At 36.4% G+C, this 21,453-nt stretch overlaps 1 protein-coding gene across 1 annotated transcript in view; it reads left to right on the top strand.

Moving 5' to 3' along the window:
• Positions 1-21,453, top strand: part of Atg2 (Autophagy-related 2) — a 616,887-nt gene that overhangs the window by 543,034 nt on the left and 52,400 nt on the right. Inside the window, exon 38 of the mRNA XM_090407292.1 lies at positions 13,830-13,899. Coding sequence (XP_090263418.1) covers positions 13,830-13,899 — 70 coding nt within the window. The remainder of the gene's footprint in view (positions 1-13,829; positions 13,900-21,453) is intronic.

The raw sequence follows: 21,453 nt of genomic DNA, 5'->3' as shown, positions 1-21,453 counted from the left end.
ATGTAGCATTGGACATCTGTTTTTTTGCAGATGACCTAGTTCTGCATAGCTCTTCCACAGATGATCTCCAGCAGACCCTGGATAGGTTTGTAGCTGTTTGTGCAGAAGCCAGAATGAAGATCAGTGTGTCCAAAACTGAAACATATGTGGTCTCAAGACAACCATCCCAGTGCACTCTACATGTGGGTGGAGTCCCACTGAGGCAGGTGGAGAAGTTTAAATACCTTGGGTCCATATTCATGGGTGATGGAAAGTGGGATGAAGAGCTAGATATTCGGATTGGCTCGGCAAGCTTAATATTGTGGGATCTTGGCCGTTCGGTAGTATTGAAGCGGAAGTTAAGCCAGAAGACTAAGCTGGCTGTTTTCAATACAGTCTATGTCCCCATTCTCACCTATGGTCATGAGAGTTGGGTAATGACTGAAAGAATGCTGACACGAATCCAAGTGGTTGAAATGAGGTTCCTTCGAGGGGTTACAGGGCTGACAAGACTCGACTCAGAAGCTCGCAATTTGGGAAACCCTCAATACTCAACCATTGCTTCTCTATGTTGAGAGATCACAGTCACATTAGTATGGGAACCTGGTCAGAATGCCACAGGAGCGGCTCCCATCAGGCCCCCCTCTTTGCCAAGTCAGAGGGTGGGAGGTCATGTGGAAGGCCAAGGACTTGCTGGATAGATTATATCCAAAACCTTGGGTGGACACGTTTGGGAGTCCCATTAGAACACCTGAGCTTGGTGGCAGAGGATCATGACCATTGGAAGTTCCTCTTGCAGCTGCTGCCCCCACAACCCAGTTATAGAATGGTTGGCCTTGAAGATGAATGAATGAATACATTATCATCATTTTGACTACAAATACAGAATGAATTTCCTGAATTAACAGATAAAGCTCTAAGGTTCATTTTTCCATTTCCAAGTTCATATTTGTGCGAAGTTGGATTTTTGGCCCTTGTAGATATTAAGACAAAGAAGAAGAACCGCATTATACATGTCGAACACATTTGAGATTGAAATTAACAACTACAGAGCCAAATTTTGCTGAAATTTTATCCCACCATAAACAGTTTCATTCCTCTCATTGATGATAAATTATTTAAATTAAATAAAAATGAATAGTATCTTTATAAATTTTGTTCTATTAAAAATAAATCATTTTTTGTTTATATGAACATCTATATTCAAATAAACTATACATTTATAGTGAAATATACTTTTTTTATTTATTTATTACTTATTATTATTTTGATAAGAGGATACCTGGTAATAATGAAAATTTAAGGGGTACACATATATCTGAAGTTGGAGAAACACTGCACTAGATCACTCAGTTTTGAGAGGTATTCTCTCCCCCCCCCCCCCAAACACACACTTTAACAGTGTGCATGTGTGTGTGTGTGCTTGCACATTTTTTTAGACTGAGCATTATTTTCTGAAAGTGAAATTTAGCTTCACTTTCAGAAAATAATGCTCTGATGCATCATTGACTAATAGAAGAGCTTTCTTTTCCATATTCTTAATGTGATGATATCTAAAGATAATATAATTCACAAATAAATCTTGTAAAATTGCACAGTTTACTCATGACTTTTGATTATTGCTCTTAAAAATCTCATTCTTCACATTTATTATACATACCCAAAAGGGGATGTGTGTGTTGCATTATGGGATATCAAGGCAATTGATGTGAAGTCATTAGTCTTTATATACAAGTAGCCCAGTCATGAAGATCTTTCATGCATAAACTTTGTTTGATTACATTTGGACAAAGGATACAACAAGAATATAATTTATTGGCAAGTTTAATTAATTTGCAACCGAGTAAAAAATAAAATAAAAACTTTCTGCATGTGTCTCTATCTAGAGAATTTTAATAATAAGGGAATACACATTTTTGCTACTTGTATATGGGAAATATATGATTTATGCATTAATTCAACTTGAAACCTCTTCTGAGATACCAAGTTGAATTTTGTTGTTCATTAGGTAATGTTAATGTTCATCTTTAGACTGCTTGCTGCCTGTGGAGTGGAATAGTTCTGCTCAGTAGTGGGTATTTGTCTGTCAGGATAGAGTCACAACTGAGTTTCCTATCCTGATCCTGGAGTGATTCAGATCAGGAGTGGTGAGTTTAGTAGTGATCCTTTAGGGTCATTCAGTGAGATTTAGAGTGGTCTTTATAGATCTCTTAAAACTTTTGGAGAGGTACCCCATCCCACACACGTTTGATTATACCATTAATCATGGTTCCTCCTTCATTTTGCACTGTTTTGAATTTATCATTACTCAAATTGTAGATTACCATAGTTTTTTTGCCACTCAAATTTTAACATGTGGAATTCATAATTGTAATTTCTGACACACGAAATATCATATTTAAATTTGCCCATATCAATTGCTGATGCTCATCATTGTCAACTATCTTCACTTTAGCATTGTATGAAATTTTTAGAAAAACTTTGAATTCAGTAATCAGCATCACTGATATTCCTATTACTTTTACAAACAGTGTATAAACAACAACAACACCACAAGAACAAAATAAATAACAATATTTATTAAATTGCAAGCATTTTTCTAGATTTGAAACCACATCTTCAGGGAAAAAAATAATTAATCAACTGCATAATGTATTAAAACAGTCTTTTAAGTGTTTTTTTTTAACAGAAGTGATAAAACTCATGTATCAGTCAGAATGCAAAAAAAGTAATTTATATGCAGACTATTTTGAAATATATGAATGCCCATAGACAAGAGATAGATATTGTGAGGAGATGAATAAGAATAGAACATTAGATTACACATGGAAATGCCTTATCTATCAGCTGAACACATGCTTCAAATATGAAGCATGTATTCAGCTTCATCAGCCATTTTGAGACCAATAGTCATACTCATTCACAAGTGACTGCTAGTGATGATGATGATGCAACTCCAACCATTATTATACAGGCAGATTTCATCCCTTTATGCAAAGTGACATTGGTATTAATTGTTTTGAAACCCTTGAATTAGTTCCTGTTAACATTTTATGTCATACCATCTATAATTACTTAACACATTCTGGGATGGCTGAGATACTGAAGATCAGTAATTGTTTGTCCAATGTGATTAGTATTTTTGAATTTTATTCAAATTGTAAGTTACTCATAGTTTTTTGCCACTCAAATTTTAACCTGTGGAATTCATGATTGTAATTTCTCACACACGAAATACCATATTTAAATTGAAAAATCTATCAAGGCACTATGGAAAAATGTTGTAGAAAAATATAAAAGTCATAATATTCCATGGGTGCTTAAGGGTCAAAGCTGTATAACTGAGAGGAGACCTCCACATAGCCTTTAAAGGAATGCGGAGAACCGACCAAGGCTTCTGACCTAATGTCCAATCCTCACCTTCTCGTGGAGCACCCTGTTGGGTATCTACTTTGATACTGAACAAACGAGGATGGGCTGGCAATTTGGGATTTAGCCAACCAAATTGTATTCTTATTGGTTAAACCAAAATAAAAAATGATGGCACAACATGACAAAATTTCATGCCGGCTGGGGCGTCGCCCGGTTAAACAAGGCCCCCATTGTTTTCGCCAGGGAACCAGGGCGAACAGCAAAAAGTTAGCTACTGGAACAAATCCGAAAACAAACCTAAACTCAACATCACTAGAGTTAAAGATCGGTACTATCAACATAAGAAGCCTGAATGGCAAAGAAATGGAGCTAGCTGAGGAATTAGATAGGTACCAGATCGACATAATAGGGGTGACCGAAACAAAAAAGACCAAAACTGGTGAGATCTTTCTGAGCAATAAATACAAAATGTTATATTCAGGCAATGACAATCAAGGAAAAGAAGGAGTAGCCATAGTATTCAACACAAAATACGAGGCTAATCTTCTTGAATGACAGTCAGTCTCAAGTAGGCAAATATGAGATTGGGGAACTGGACAATGAGACTTATTTGTGCCTATGGTCCCACAGAAGGTTCTACTAAGGTAGAAGTGGAGGAATTTTTTGACGCTTTAGAAAAAGCAACTGACACAATGAAAAAGGAAAAGTTGGTCCTTGTTGGGAATCTAAATAACAGAGTAGGAAATGATTGTGAGACATACAAAAATATTTTGGGAAAATTTGGAGAAAAGAACAAAGCTAATAATAATGGCAAATATCTGTTGGATTTCTGCTCAGGACATGGACTGGTTATTACTAACACCATGTTCCAACATAAAAATGTGCACAAATTCACATGGAGAGAAGAGGCAAGGAATAAGAAAAGTCTCATTGACTATGTTATTGTTGATAGTGATGTTTTCTCCCTGGTGCAGGACACCAGAGTGTACAGAGGATTTGAAATTGGAAGTGATCACTATTTAGTCTTGAGCAGGATAAAATTGAATTTCATATTGAAAAGAATAACATGTAAGAAAGTTTTAAAGCGAATAAAAGTTGAGCAGCTCTCAGATGTGAACTGTAGACTAAAATACACAAAGATTATTGAAGAAAAAATGAAAGAGTTTGAGAACAGGAATCAAACCTTGAAGATTCAGTGGCAAACTCTGAAGAAAACATTCATTGATTCTGCCAGAGAGGCATGTGGTGAGGTTGTGTACAAGGATAAAAAAATCAGAACTCCCTGGTGGACACAGGAAGTTAAAGAGGCAGTGAAGGAAAAGAAGAAAGCATATCAAAAGTTCCTGTCAAATAAGTCAGCTTGTGCTCTTAGAGATTACAGAGACAAATGCAAGAATGCTAAACACTGTGTAAAACTAGCTTAACAAAAGTCATGGGAGGACTTTGGCAAGAATATAGAAAATAAATATCAAGAAGGTTGCAAAATATTCTGGAGGTTGTTGAAGAAGCTTAGGAATGGAAGAAAGAGTGCTGTAAAAGGAGTTAGAGATGATAAAGGTGACATGAAATCAGGAGAAAAAGATATCCTTGAAGTATGGAGTAATTACTTTGAAAAACTGCTAAATGAAACAAGCAGTGATGACAGCACAGTGATAAAAAACACTGACCAGGCATGCAGTCAGGAATACAAATACATATCCATACTTGAAGAGAAAAAGCCATCAAAGGCTTGAAATGTGGAAAGGTAGCAGGAGTAGATGATATTCGACCGGAAATGCTGAAGTGTGGTGGTATAAAAGTCTTACAGTGGCTGCACTGCATAGTTCAGAAAGCCTGGACAGAGGGACAAATTCCTAATGATTGGAGTAGAGCTATCGTAGTACCCATATATAAAAAGGGAAATAAAACTGAATGTGAGAATTACAGAGGTATTTCTCTACTGAGTGTTCCTGGCAAGATCTATGCAAGTATACTTGAGAAACGGTTGAGAAGAATTGTGGAAGAAAAGCTTGGTGAAGAACAAGCTGGATTCAGGCCAAATAGAGGCTGTCAGGATCAGATCTTCACTTTATGACAAATAGTCGAGAAAGCATGGGAATATAACAGAGATCTGTATTTAAGTTTTGTCGATTTGGAAAAGGCATATGACAAGGCGCCAAAAGAGAAGTTATTCAATACGCTGCAGTTATATGGTGTTGATGGGGCATTATATCAAGCAATACTTAGTCTTTATTTGAGTTGTAAGTCAGCAGTTAGAATTGAAGGAAGTACAGGAAGATGGTTTAATGCTAAATCTGGTGTCAGACAAGGATGTACATTATCCCCTCTGTTATTCATTATCTATATGGATCACATTATGAAGGAAAGTGGTATTAAACCTGATATCAAAATTGGAGATGTTAATGTCAGCTCTTTGCTTTATGCAGATGATGTTATACTTCTAAATAAATCCGCTACAAGTCTGCAAGATTCTCTATCTAAATTGAATAGCTGTTGTAATAGATATGGTATGAAGGTCAGCAATAAAAAGACAATGAAAATAGGCAGAATCATTGAAAATGTCAACTGTGTTGTGAATGGAGAACCTGTGGAACAAGTAAAATATTTCAGCTACTTAGGCACGATTTTTACTGAAGATGGTAAATTAAATATAGAAATAGATAACAGAATCAGCAAAGCTGGTATGGTGGGAAGTCAATTGAATAAATTCATATGGAATAAGAGAGAAATTAGTCGGAACATTAAATTAGCTGTATTCAAGACAATGTTCATACCAGTTTTAACTTATGGATCTGAGAGCTGGGTCAGAAGTAAAACGCTTAACCAAAGACTAGAGACCGCAGATATGAGAGTCCTGAGAAAGATTAGAGGTGTGAACAGATGGCATCAGTGGCAATATCATATTAAAAATGAGGATATTAGGAAAGAACTTGACATTGTCAGCATCCAGGAATGCGTTAGCAGAGCTAATCTCAGGTGGTATGGTCACTTAAATAGAATGGGAGAGGAACGATTACCAAAACAAGTGTTCTCTGCCAGGTTGGCAGGAAAACGACCCAGAGGAAGACCAAGATATAGGTGGATTGATATGGTACAAAGTGCCTTAGACGATAGAAATATAAGATCTGATAATGTTGGAGTCTTGACAAGTAACAGACTGATTTGGAGGAAAATTGTAGATAGGAAGTTAGTAATGATGTAATTTTTTCGTGTAGTACTGTCATATCCTGTACACCCCTTGAGGGTACATGGCAGGAATTTGATGATGATGATGATGATGATGATAATATTGCATTAATATTATGACTTTTTTCCTGTATATGTCATTTTTTTATTTCATTATTCAGCTTGCAAGAATTACTGTATTCTTTAAATTTAAAAAAAAATAAAATAAATTACCTTTTCCAGTAAATAAGAAAAGGTAAAAATCAGACTGAGTTGAGCATGTAATAAGCTTGTTTCTTAACATTAGATGGCATTAAATGACTATGCCACATTTATTATTTCTGATGAATGCAATTAAACAGCTGAAATAGCTGCTTCAATTTAAGTAGAAGTTATGTAATAGAATGAAAATGAGATTGGTGAATAACAGCTAATTAGTTCAATTACTTTGAAAATGCCAATATATATGGCCTGTGTAGCTCAGTGGAAGTGATGCTTGCACCCTATGCACTAAGCTGCACAAAGATAGACTTTGAATTCGAGTCTAGTCGCTTACTGGAGGAGCTTACTCTTATACTTTGGTATGACTGAATGATAGTTTGCTATTATAGGTTTATCATAATGATTTTTTGCTATAGTGACAGGCTTTGAGGCATATTTATTAATGATTTTAACATTCACATTTAGGTATTATTACATGAATTATGGTATTAATTTGTACATGATCAAGTTAACAAAAGTTTTACATTCTATCTTAGGAATTAATTTTAATTAACTGCATCCTCACACCAATAACAATTGTGACTCTCAAGCTTCCTAAAAGTGATATACAACCCACTACTACTGGCTGGAAAATACACTGGCCTAAGATTGCTACCATATGTGATTTTATGTTATTTATCAGCATCTTCAAATTTGTGACAGTTCAAAGCATTTAGTTTTGAGAAAAAGCCAAAATCATTGTAATCTAAATCTATAAAGCAGAGTGAATCAACTTTGGGATCGGGTTTTTGGCTAGAAATTTTCTGATATTGAATAGATTAAGAGAGTGGGAGTGATGAACATAATTTTTTTTTTCTCCCTTCCTGTTTCAAAAATCTTCCTTACAATTTTTCTGTCTAAATTTAGTTTCTCTGCAATCGTTGTATGATTAAATAGCTTTCTAACTGAACCAAAATCCACATTTTCCAAGATTTCTATGGATTTTAGGAAAAATTACTTTTTTAACCACCTTTGAAATTCTCTTTGACCCCCCTCTTTAAATTGTTGAACTTACGAGATGCTTGACTTTTTTAAATGTCATTCTCATAATTGCTGTTAACATCTTTGTAGTTTGACTTGCACAAAAGCCCAGCTTTCACATACAGCAGCACCTTGAATAATGTAGTTTCAAACAGTGTGGGTTTCACTATAATGCAGTTTGTAATTAATATAAAATGCATTACAGTATATTTATTGTAATTTCATCAGAAAGGCAATTCAATTGATTACATTTTGCATTACATCAATGTGTTACAAAATTAAGGTGCAAGCATTACAAAAACGTTTTTGAACGTCCTGCATTTCCAAGTATTTCAAATATTCTTGTTCATATCTAGCCTGACTATAGTAGCTAGATATTTCTGTTGGTGCTTCATGGCATGAGGCAAAAACCAGAAATATGAGATCTGCATGGTAGCATGTTTTACACCATTATTCAAATGGTTTCACTGGCTTTGAATCACAGATTCAAAGAGTTATGGAAGACAGTGCAAAGATGGGAAAAGATTTCGGATTTTAAACTTTGGACATTCTACTAATGCTCATGAATGCATTAACTCACATTCAAATGAACTTGATGAAATTATCCTAGAGAATGCTTTTATAATTAATAATTAAAAAAGAATGCTTTTATGTAATTATGAATGGGGATCATCCCGATTTTGAGGGAAGCATTAAAGTGCAGCAAACTTTATGGTACAGAGCCATGTTTGTTGAGAAAAAGAAGAAATATGTGAAAGCAATATGTATTTTTTTAAACAGTAAAAACTTATATATGTGACCTATTATAATTCATCATGGATAAATAAAATGAAATAAAATAATTAGAATATTAGAATACTATCTATGATAGTAAAAATCTTTAAAATTTTTTTGTTTCTAATCCTTTTAATTGTGATTGTTTTCTGTTTGAAATATATCTTGGTATTGAACCAGGAAGTTTTCAATCCATTTCAGCGTGTTAAATTGATTCATTACATCAAATAACACTTGTTAAGGTATTTAATTATTTTATTTTTCTTACCAATACATTAATTGTCCATTTGGAATGCATTACTCCAAAACTCTTTATATTAATGCTCTGTGTGGTTTTAGTACTCTGTATTTTTGACACACATTAACTCACTATTTGAGGTATTGCTGTGCTTAATATTAGTTCATCTAATCAGCAATAACTCTTTTTCGTGATGTGATGAGAAGCGATTGCACTATTAATGGAATGGAATTGCGAGAATTACTGGCACAATTGTTTTACAACTTGATAATATGTTAGAATGTGTCTGTGCAGGTATATTGCAAGCTGGGAATATAACAATGTTGGTACACCTCATACTTCAACAAAATTCTTACTAAATGCAAGAATTTTATTAAACTCTTCATTATTATTATTATTATTAGCATCAAACCTCCATTATTATCATCAAACCTCTACAGAGTCAAAAGACTGTCACACACACATAGACAGTTTATCATACTGCACCATAAATATATTCACCATCTCTGCACCCACCACACTCTCATGCAGTTCATTCCAATCACAAATTACTCTGTATGCAAAAAACCTGCTCCACACATACACACTCTACTTATACAGCTTCCAGGGATGACCTCTGATTCTCTCCCTGTCTTCACCAATTTTTGGCAAAACCTCCTCCACATTAATCTAGTAATAACCCCATAACAGCTTATATGTCTCAAACATACTACCCTCCCTTGTATCCACCAGTTTCTGCAAATTGCATTTTTTAAATCTGTCTTCATATTCAACATTCCAGAGACCAGAAACCACCTTAGTCAATCGTCTCTAGATCCTTTCCAGTACATCTTCATCTTTTTGAAAACCAGGTGACCAAATCTTTGCACATTAATGCATATGTGGCCTTACACAATGGAACTATAAGATACTTACTTCTACAAGTCATTGTCTTTCACATCATTCCCATTTATATTCTGTGCTGTCCTCACAATTTTAACAATATTTCCCAAAAATTTTAGGCCCTTGTCCACAATCACAACCATGTCTCTCATCTCCTCCAAGATATTTCCACAATTGTATATTCTACATTCCATCTTTGCTTTCCAAATATCAAAACCCTGCACTTTATAACATTGTACTGATAACCCCACTAATTTCCTATTCAGCCAGTGCATTCAAGTCCTCTTGCAAAGCCACAGTATCTCCTCTACTCCTCTCAAACTTTGCATCATCATCTGCAAAAATCTGCATACCATCATTCAGACCCAATGGAACAGCAATGGTCCCAAAACATATCCTTTGGGCACATCAGTAGCAACTTTGTTTAAAGTTTTTTCACTTGATTATAAAGATGCCAAGAAGTTGTATTCTTTGTTTCATCCTTTATCCAAGTATAAGCAAACAAAGTATGCATGTGAAGTATCTTCATGACTGGACTGGTTGTATATAGAGACTCATGAATTCACATCAGTTGTCTTAGTATACTATAATGCTATGCGTTATGTGAACAACCACTTTCATAGGTTTTGACCTTTATTGAGGAGCCAATCAGCAGGAGCCAAACCCAGAAGGGATACCAAGGTTGAAGTAATGCAGAAGTCATAGTATAATCAAGTGAAAAAACTTTAAACAAAGTTTTTTCACTTGATTATCAAACTGTTATCTTTTGCTCTCCTTAACAACCTCCTGATATCCAATCTGATATTTCCTTGTTCCCATCCAAAACATTCATCCTTACTTATAACACTAACTCTTTTGCTTGCTAATTTCTCATATCCAATGCTTCAATTACCTTGCATTCATTCTACCTAGAGGAAAACAAACCTTATGTGCCTTCTCATTCACCATACCTCTAATAATGGAATCTTTTTAGAGAGCACCCCTTGAATCATTTATTGCATCTTTTGCATGGCCATCTTTCTTTCCCCTCTTCCATGCATGCCCATATTTCTTTTAATTTCATTTTGCATACACTTCATCTCTTTCCTCATCTTCATTGATTCCACCTTCATGTCTGGATCTAATATGTGGTAACACGAAGATTCATATCTAATATTTTCATGCAGTTTCATTTGATGCTTCTGGTTAGTTTTGGCAGTGTATCGTTGCATCAGATCTCGACAAAGATCTCCAAGGATAATGAAGTGACTCTTGTATCTTCTTCTGAGTGACATAACATCAGTACTGATGTTATGTCACTCAGAAGAATGCATAACCTTGGACACACAGTGCAACATTATAGCATGGAGTATTGTCATGCTGAAACATGCAAGGGCCACTCAAAGTACTTCCAGTGCACACCAATGTACCAAGCCCCATACAAGTGAAATATCACCCATACCATCACTGAGCCTACTCTAAACATGAAAGTTGGAATGATGCAGTCCTGCCAGAACTGTTCTCTGGATAATCTCCAGATCCAAATGCAACCATCAGTGAAACATTTGAAAGTGCAATTCATCTCTCCACAGAAACCTTTTCTAGTCATTTATAGTCTAGGAATGGTGTGAAAGACACCTCTCCAAACATCGTTTGGCATTGGGGGTGGGGGGGGGTGATGTGTGGCTTGTAAAGCATGCAACTCTTTGCAAACAGTTCTAATGCTGGCATATCTCCCTTCAGTATTTTCGAGGTTGACTGCAAGGTCTGCTGATGATGACATGGGGAAAGCTCAAACATTTCAAAACAGAGCTTGTCAATCTTGGTTAGCAAGTGCCATGGCTTCCCAGGGCATTTACCTGCTGTGGTAACACCATCAATTTTCCATCTATGAAATGATGTAAGTAATGGCAGATTGTGGTATATTGAGATGGGTAGCAATGTCACAGATAATGACACCTAACTACCATCCAACATTGGAAGTCTGTCAGTTCAGCTGAATCTTGACATCGAGTACAGTGCAAAACATGCAGCACATCCCACCTTTCATTACCAGACTTATGCAGACACTCCCTGAATATTGCATATGGTAGGATCTGAAATTTGCATGGCACGTAAGGTGTCCAAGTACTTGTTGTGTCAACATAGTGTATATTTTTTTATCGAAGTCTTCTCATGACTTTTGTTTAGCTACTCTTATATTCTTCTCTGTATTCTTTTTGGTACCTGCCAATTTTTCTGGACTGCTTCATTAACTTCTTGTGTCTGCTATGGCATTCTTATTTTTTTATCCTTGCAGACAACTGTCAATCAATGTTTTCTTCAGAGTTTGCTATTGAAGCTCTATGGTTTGTTTTTGAACTGTTTCATTTTTTTTTTTTTCATTAAACAAAACAAGAAGAATATATTTGTATAGTATAATATTTGTATAGTTGCATCTACAGTTTATCTATAAAAGTTGCTTAACTTTAATTATTTTTTAAATTTTTTTACATACTGTTCTTCTTAATGTGATATTCATTTTTAACCTACTTAAAACTAAGTGATGGTCACTTCCAGTTTCAAATCCTCTGTACACTCGTATTCTGAACCACCATGAAGATATCACTATCAACAATAACATAATGAGGCTTTTCTTATTTCTTGTGTCTTGAGCTAATGCACATCTTTATGTTGGAAATGGTGTTAGTAATCACTGGTTCATATCCTGAGCAAAAATAAATTAGATACTTACCATTATAATAGCTTTGCTCTTTTCTCCAAATTTTCCCAAAACATTTCCATATGACTGGTGAGATTTAATTTTTACTCTGCTGCTTAGATCTTCAACAAGGACCACTTTTTCCATTTTCTTTATGTCAGCTACCTGTTCTAATGACTCGAAAAATTCCTCTACTTCTTCCTCAGAAGAACCTTTTCTGGGACTATAGGCACAAATAAGTTTCACAACATTTTAAAGTTTACCCATGTAAACTTTAAAATGGGGAAATTGGACTCTACTTGAAACTACCTTCTAATCGAGAAGTTTATCTTCATGTTTGGTGTTGAATGCTATTGCTACTCCTTCCTTTTCTTGATCATTATTGCCTGAAAATAACTTTCTATATTTATTATTCAGTAAGATCTCACTGTTTTTTGTCTTTGTCTCAGTAAGGCCAGTTATGTTTATGTGGCACTTTTCTAATTCTTCTGCCAGTTCGATTTCCTTTCCATTAATACTCCTTATATCGATGGTTTCCATCATCAGTTCTGTTTATGTTTGTTGGGTTTGTTCCTCTTCTTTAGATGTTGAGTTGGAGTTTGTTCCAGTGACAAAAACGGGTGGTGGTGGGGGGTGCTTGTTTAGCTAGACAAGCACCCCCACACGTCATATGTAATTGTAGTTTAAGCCAACAGAAAGAACAGTTTGGTCACTTACGTCCCAAATTGCCAGCCCATCCTCATTCATTCATTACCCAGTGGATACCTAGAAATGCGGTGCACCACATGAAGGTGAGGATCGGACATTAGGTCAGAAGCCTCAGTCAGTTCAACACATTCCTTAGAGGTGATGTGGAGGTCTCCTCCCAGTTATTTGGCTTTGACCCTTAAGCAACCCCATCCCAAAGTATAATCTCTGCAAAATTCTACATATTCAGACTTTCATCAACACTGAATAGCATAGAAAGCTAAGTCCTGCAAAATGTTCACTCCACTCTTGTACATAAAATCTGTTATAATATGTTATAATTTTTAAATCTGTGTATTTTATATCCTTGAGAATAGCAATTGGATGTTTATTTGAGTGTTCAAGAAATATGCTATAAAAGAAAACTGCAAGCAGACAACACTATTTTGTGTGCCTTGAGGATCTTACCTTCATACACTAAAGTCACGTCTACAAAAGTTTCACTAGGAAGTAATTTATTAAAAGCAGTTAATATATTGATATAGTGATTATCCCTTTTTAGTTAGATTTGCTGAGCTTTCATTTTTATAATTTAGGGAAAATTTTTTATTTAAAATTAACCAATAATACCAAGTTTTGTAAATATATACAACCAGCTTCTTAGTAACAGATTGTCATTATGAAATAATCAAGAACTGCTGTTTTGCATCTGGTTTTGCATTTATTATTCATTCATTCTGTGTTCTATATTTTCATTTTATGAAGTCTTATTGTGTAATTTCATTATGGCAAAATTTTATTTGGTTTCAGATCTTTTGTGTTTTCTCCTGAAGTTCCAATTAGATTAGATTACAAAGGCAAGAGAGTCGATATGGATCAGGTAAATTTTAAAAATGTTGAAAATAGTTAATTTAATTATTAGTAAATCAGTTTAGATATAATTAAATGCATTTAATAAAATCACATGAGTAACTATATGATACCATTAAATGTAGTCTAAGATAGGTATCACCTCACATTCCTTTAAGATATCACTATTTCTTTGAAGTCAAGTCTATTGTATCCAGCTGTTTTGTGCATGAATCTCATTTCAGAGCTTATCAGTCTTTTTCTATCTGCTTGAGTTATGGTCCAGGCTTCTGAACCATATGTTAGGATAGGTCTTGCTATTGAGTTATGGATTCTTATTCTTGTTTTCTTGCTTATTAAATTTGGGTTGAGTTGAATATCTGATTGATGTTTTTTTTTTTTTTAATAATTATTCCTATATAATTGATTGTTTTATGTTGCATGTCTTTCTCTCTTTCATAAGATAAGTGGTAGCCTAATTTGAATGTATTGGCCTGTTCTATAATATTATCATTGATGCAAATTTTGCTTCTAATTGGGTCTTGGCCTTTAAATGCCATGACTTTGGTTTTGGAAGTGGTGATTTCCATATTGTATGTTTTTTACTATTTCATTTAATGAAAAGGCTGCTCGCTGTAGTGAATCTTCGTTATCTTCAATTAGAACCTGATCACCAGAAAATAAAATTATGTCAGTGTTGGTGCAATCATTTATCTGAATGCCAAAACTGGTTGTTTTCCTCCACTCTCTTATAATATTATTAATATGAATATTAAAGTGGAGTGGTGATAGACTACATCTTTGTCAGACACCTGCATTTATGTTATGTGATTCAGATTTTTGTTTGGCTATCTTTATTTTAATGTGGTTATTGTTGCATATATGTATTGAAGGTCACTTTAGTTAACTGGTTAAGAATGTTGTCATCCCTTAAAATTTCTAGTAGCGTTATGATTGACTTTATCAAAAGCTGTTTTATAATATGCGGGTCTCTAAATTTCTGTTCTTTTTTCTATCAAAAGCTTGAGAGGGAAAAAGGCATTGGTGCTGGATCTGCCTTTACAAAAACCATTTCGTTTCTCTCTAAAAATATTTTCATATTTCTTTAATTTAGTTTTTAAGACTTTATTATTATTATCCAGGCCTCCATGGAGTCAAAAGACTCATTGTGGGAGGCCTGGATAATAGGAAATACAAAGCTTATCATACCACTCCTTGAATCCATTGACCGTTCCTGCTCCAACCACTCTCTCAGTCAGTGCATTCCAAGGTTCAACCACCCTCCATGCAAAGAAACCACTCCTCACTCCCTTGTGCACAGCCTCCTTTCGTAACTTCCAGGGATGGTCCCTTGTCATCGCTCCTTCCTGCCGTTCCACCAAGTGAAAGAACTCTCCAATGTCTACCCTGTAACTGCCTCTCAACATTATGTTGGAGGTTTAATGGATTTTTTACAACACTCAAAAAGAATTAAAATAGCATTTAATACTTCCTATATTTCGTCCTAGTCACTAGGACATCTACGGGGATTACAAAAACAATTAATGTAACATGCACACAAAAACTTACAATACTAAACCCAACCACGTGGGTGACACTAAAGTCCTATCTAGGTGGAGTGCCCTCTAAGGGCGGTAGTGGGTGGCCTGGAATGTAAGGTGGGACCTCTGGTGATGAGTGTTTCCCAAATCTTCGGAAGCTTAATGCAGCAGTATTTGTTAAGATTTGGTTGGTTTCTGAGAGCTGCTGCTGCTTCTAAGAAAAGTCTCTCTTTCTTGAATTTGCTGTGGTGGAGCATGGTGGTTTTCTTCCATGATACTCTGTGGGTGGTGTCCAAAACATGGTCAGCCAAGCCTGAATGGCCATAGTTGTGTTTAACGATGTATGACTTGTGTTCCTCCAGGCATATGGATGCTGATCTGCCTGTCTGTCCAAAGTACGCAAGCTTACAGGAACAGGGTACTTTGTAAACTCCAGGCAGAGAGAGAGAGGAGGAGGGAGCTGATCTTTCGTAGAACGGATAAGGGTAGCAAGTTTGTAGTAGGGCTCATATGCTGTGTGTAGGTTATACTTTTTTAGTATCTTGGCTATTTTTTCCGAAGTGCCTCGGATGTAGGGTATGGTGATGGTATTTTTAAAATCTTGTTGACGAGAGGGACGGGGAATGGGGAAGGAATTGATTATTTTTTTGATACTGTGTTCGCTGTAGCCATTGGAGAGGAAAGTTCTGTGTATGTGGTTAAGCTCAGTAGTGAGGGTGGTTCCACTGGAACAAAGATTGTGGGCTCTCTTGGTAAGGGTTTTAATGATGCCATATTGTTGTGAGGGGTGGTGGGAGAGTTTGTGAATGTATCTGCCTGTGTGTGTGTGGGTTTTCTGTATACGGTGAAGGTAAGTGTATCATTAGGCAGGCACGTGACTAAGGTGTCTAGGAAGGGTAAACAATTGTTCTTTTCCTTTTCCATAGTAAACTGGATTCTTGGATGTAGGCTATTGAGATGACTGAGGAAGGAGTCTAACGTGTCTGGGCCATGAGGCCAAATAGAGAACACATCATCTACATATCTTAGCCAGATAGAAGGTTTGAGTGGGGCTGAGTCTATTACTCGTTTTTCAAAATCTTTCATATAGAAATTGGCAAGGGGGGGTGAGAGGGGGAAACCCATGGCGGTTCCCTCTATCTGCTTGTAGATTTTGTTATTCCAAGAGAAATACCCAGAGTTGATGGCAAAGGAAAAGAGATCTAAGATGTCAGAGGGGAAAACGTTTTCTAAGAGAGATAAAGTGTCAGTTAAGGGGATATTGGTAAACAAAGAGGAGATGTCAAAGCTTACTAATATGTCTGTATTATTCAAGGTTAAATTTTCTGTGCGGGCTTTAAAGAGGGTCGAGTTTTTTATATAGGAAGCTGAATTTCCGGTGAGGGGGGACAGAGAGTTGGCCAGCTGTTTAGACAGTCTGTAACAAGGTAAAATAAATGACTGAAATATGTAAAGGTTAGTCGATTGGTAGAGCTTCTGCTACTAATGGCTCATGCAAAAAGTTAAGCAAGTTTGAGCGCAGTTAGTAGTTGGAAGGGAATCAATCGTTTGATGCTGTTGGCACACTCTCCCCCACTGAGTCTTTGGACTCACTGGAGGTGTCCCATAATAATAATAATAATAAAATTCAGTAGATCATCAACACTATTTCCCATTGTAAATATGGGTAAAAAAGTTATAAATTATTTACAGAAAATTATATATCAAAAACTTGTCTATATTAGTGTCCCATACACATCAGTTAACACTTCATGCATGCAAAACAAATAACTTAGAAAACATAAACAGCAACTCATTACAAATGATAACATTCAATTAGATTGGTTGACACAATTACCAATCACAGCTACTAATTTCTGAGTGCTATTGTCTCAGTGCACACCTTTCCTTGCTTTCTGTGTGGTTTAAAACCACTGGAAAGCTAAGAATTTGACCAGCTGCATCATCTTTAAGTCTGTTCTCAAAGGTGTCTGTATTTGTGACTGCACACCTGGGCTATTAATGTCAATGTGACGCATTGTCTATCCATTAAATATCCATCAAAGAATTGATAGTTGTGGTGGGTACAAATGAATTGAAAGGAGATAAATTTTTTATGAGAGAGGACTTGAAAGTATTGTTAAAGGTAGCGAAAGAAAAGAGTGACAGAGTTAGAATGATGAGTCTGTTGCTGCGGTATGATAGAGAGGAGTTTAGAAGGAGGGCCATAATTGCAAATGACAATATGCGCAGGTTATGCAGACGGTGTGGTGTGGAATGAGTTTGATGGGCGAAAGGATTTATACAAGATGGATGGCCTGCATTTGAATGGACTTGGTGTGCGGAGACTGGAAAAAGTGTTGCTGAATGAAGTGAAAATGGATGTGCAGAACCAGGGAAACTAGAACTACCAAGGAGGGGGGGGGGGGAGTGGATATGCGGACATCAGTGAGACAGTTGAGTGTAAGAATGTATATAATGTACCCGAGCCAGCACTAAGAACAAAAAATGGGAATGGGACATTTAGAATAACACATCAAGATAGGGGTGAGACAAAGGGATCACTGCATTTCATGTATACTAATGCCAGGAGTATTAGGAACAAGAAGGAAGAATTTTTGGCCTTGATTGGCTCTTCCTGGCCACAGGTTATTGGTTGTTTTAAGGATACTTGCGACATAAGACTGAATGATATAATCACGTAATCACAAGAAAGATATTTATTTAACCAAATATTTCGGTCTGGAAATAGCAGACCATCGTCGGTGGTATTACAAGAACAGTTTAAAAAATATACAAGCTAGAATACTAACAATAGATCGTTGAAATTAGAACATGCCGCGTGATGTTATATCACTAAGTATGAAACGAAATATTTTGAAGTAGAAACATGATTGAATTTGCTATTAAAAAAAAAAAAAAAAAAAAAAAAAAAAAATTAATGAGTAATCTTGATTAGGCTTTCCCAGATTTTTGATATAGATATGCAGTCATTACGATTCAGGTTGGGATGATGGAGCAAGGCCTCCACGCTTTCCTTGAACAAACGTTCGAACCTGTAACGGGATCTATGTAAGAGGCGCGTCTTGGACCAAAGGATGCTGTGGTCAGTTTCAATCCCGTGTTGAGCCAAACCAGACTTTTCAGGTTTATTGTGAAGAATGGATGATTGATGTTCTTGGATTCTTTTTTCAAGAGAAATATTTGGTTAAATAAATATCTTTCTTGTGATTACGTGATTATATCATCCAGGTTATTGGCATTAGTGAAACATGCCTGATGGAAGATGATATAGTTAGTGGGATAGAATGCATAGGTTATAGTGTGTTTAGGAGGGAAAGAGAGAATAAAATGGGAGGGGTGTTATTGATGATAGCTGATGAACTGCAGCGAAGGAGAATTGAAGTTGTATTGCAGGATAGTGAAAGGAGCTCATTTGAAGCTATTTGGTGTGAGATTGAGACTGACAGAATAAAATATACAGTTTGGTGCTGCTGTAGACCAGGTGATGGAATAGATGGTGGAGATAGTATGCATAAACAAATTGATGAAATGAGTGGAAGGAGGGTAATTATTATGGGGGATTTCAACTATGATAACATTGATTGGAAGGAGGAGAGGACACATGTGAGGAAGGAAATGGATTTTATTCAATTATTAAGGGATAACTATCTGAGACAACATGTAATTGAAAATACTAGGGATGTGAGAGTGCTTGTACTCTCAGTCAAGTTCATTACAGTCAAATTCTGAGATGCTAATAGCATCTCAGAATTTGACTGTAATGAATATGACCATATTGCCACCTATTGGTGAGGGTGATCATAAGGAAGGGGGGGGGGGGCTGGCAAGTATGACAAGCTTAAGAGATTGCTTGGATCAGTGCCATGGCATGTACAACTGCAAGGGCTGGACGTCGATAGAGCATGGGAAGTGGTCAAGGAGCATTTACAGGAGGTTATGGCTGATTGTACACCTAGGGTCCGAATAGTAAAATAAGTAGGGGTTAAATGGATGAATAACACCATTAAGCTTGAGCTGCAAAAAAAGAAACAACTGTGGAGGGAATTTAAAGAAAGGGGTGACCCTTTCTTTAAATACTTTAAATACTTTTAAATAATTTAAGAGGCACACGAACGGTATAAAGTGCAGGTCAGAAGGGTAACGAATGTGGTAAAAAAAGCAAAATCAGATTATGAAAGGAAACTAGCTATGCAAGCTAAAGAGAATCCCAAACAGTTCTTTCAATATGCTGCAAGCAAGAAAAAACTGTACACGGCAAAATGATTTTAAGGAATGACGATGGTAAGGAGGTCACTGAATCAGTCGATATAGTGGAGTTACTGAGTGAGCACTTTGCAAAAGTATATCATCCAGGTGGTGACATTGAAAAAATGAAGGAACCATTAGTTTATATGGGAATTGTGATGAATGAAGTGGAGGTGAATAGTCTATTACAGAACCTTAATGTGAATACATCTGTGGGATTGGATGGTATACCGGCACGGGTCTTGCATGAAGCGGCTAAGGAATTATCAGTGCCCTTGACCATGTTGTTTAATCTGAGTCTTGGATCTTGTTTAGTCCCAAACGTGTGGAAAGAGGGGAAAATAGCTTCACTGCATAAAGGAGGATCCAAGATTACGGTTGCAAATTACCGACCGATCAGCATATCAGGAGTCGTTGTCAAGGTCTTGGAGAAAGTAGTCAAGAGAAAAATACAGGAATGGATTGATGAAAATGATATACTGTACAGGGGACAGCATGGCTTCGTGAAGGGTAGATCATGCCTCAGTAACTTGCTCAAGTTTTATAACAAGGTGACGGCTGAACTGGATAAGGGTAATGGGTTTACAGTGATACTGCTGGACCTGGCAAAGGCGTTTGACAGGATACCACATGGAATTGTAATCCGTAAACTACAACATATGGGAATGGATATAGGGTTGGTGAGATGGATAGGTGGGTGGTTGATGGAGAGATATCAAAGAGTAGTTTATTCAGGAGTAGAGTCCAAAAGACAGCCTGTGACTAGAGGTGTGCCGCAGGGTTCTGTTCAATTGTTCAACAGTTCAATTGTTCGCTGATGATGCAAAGTTGGGTAGGGTGATAGTGAATGCAGAAGATGTCAAAATCTTGCAGGATGACTTGGATAGATTTAAGTTGGGCTAAGGAGAATGGATGTCAATTTAATGTGACAAAATATAAGGTTATGCATTTGGGGTGAAAAGATTAGCAGCAGTATACCACATTGGTGGAACTGTACTCCAGGAGATTGATGAGGCCAGGGACTTGGGAGTGTTGGTAAATAGGGAGATGAAGTTTAGGGAGCACATTGCAAAAGTAGATAAATCAGCTCATCAACTCACTTGGTTGTTGAAAAATGTTAAAAAATCCCTTGATGAGCAGAGACAAGCAAGTTATTGTACCTCTCTACCGAACCTTGATAAGACCTCATCTCGACTACTGTGCCCAGATTTAGTCACCTCGGTTCCTTCTTGATGGGGTGGAGAGGATCCAGAGGTGAGTGACTAAGATGATAGCAGGTCTATGGAATGAATCATATGAGAACAGGTTGAAGATTTGTGGGTTGCAGAAACTAGTTGATAGGCGGAAAAGGGGAGATATGATTGAGACATTCAAATTGCTAAAGGGTTTCTATAGGATTAATTCAGAGGATATTTTTGAGATCAGGACTGGTGGTGGGAGAACTAGGGAACACCTTTGGAAGCTGGGCAAGAGTGTGGTTAGCAGGGGTGTTAGAGCTGGGTTCTTTACTTTTAGAGTGTAAATGAATGGAATAAGCTGCCAGAGTCTGTTGCGGGTGCTATGACGGTGAGCGAGTTCAAGGCAAGGTATGATAGATACTGTGAGAATGTCATATGGTTGTGTGGACATGATGTTTAGGGCCTCCCTCGATGAGTCTAAGGACTCCCTGGAGTCGCCCGAAATAATAATAATAATAATAATCAAAATATGTCCTCTTCATGAAGCATTAGTATACAGGTATCCCTTGATGTTACCTCGTATATCAAAATCATGTTAATGAAATCTAATAATCAATG

Source organism: Typopeltis vanoorti, chromosome 17 (genome assembly GCF_054136105.1).
Source record: "Typopeltis vanoorti isolate ZY-2024b chromosome 17, IOZ_Tvanoo_1.0, whole genome shotgun sequence".
Classification (NCBI taxonomy): domain Eukaryota; kingdom Metazoa; phylum Arthropoda; class Arachnida; order Uropygi; family Thelyphonidae; genus Typopeltis; species Typopeltis vanoorti.
Note: the sequence above shows the minus strand (reverse complement) of the source record. Positions and strands in the feature narration are given on the sequence as shown.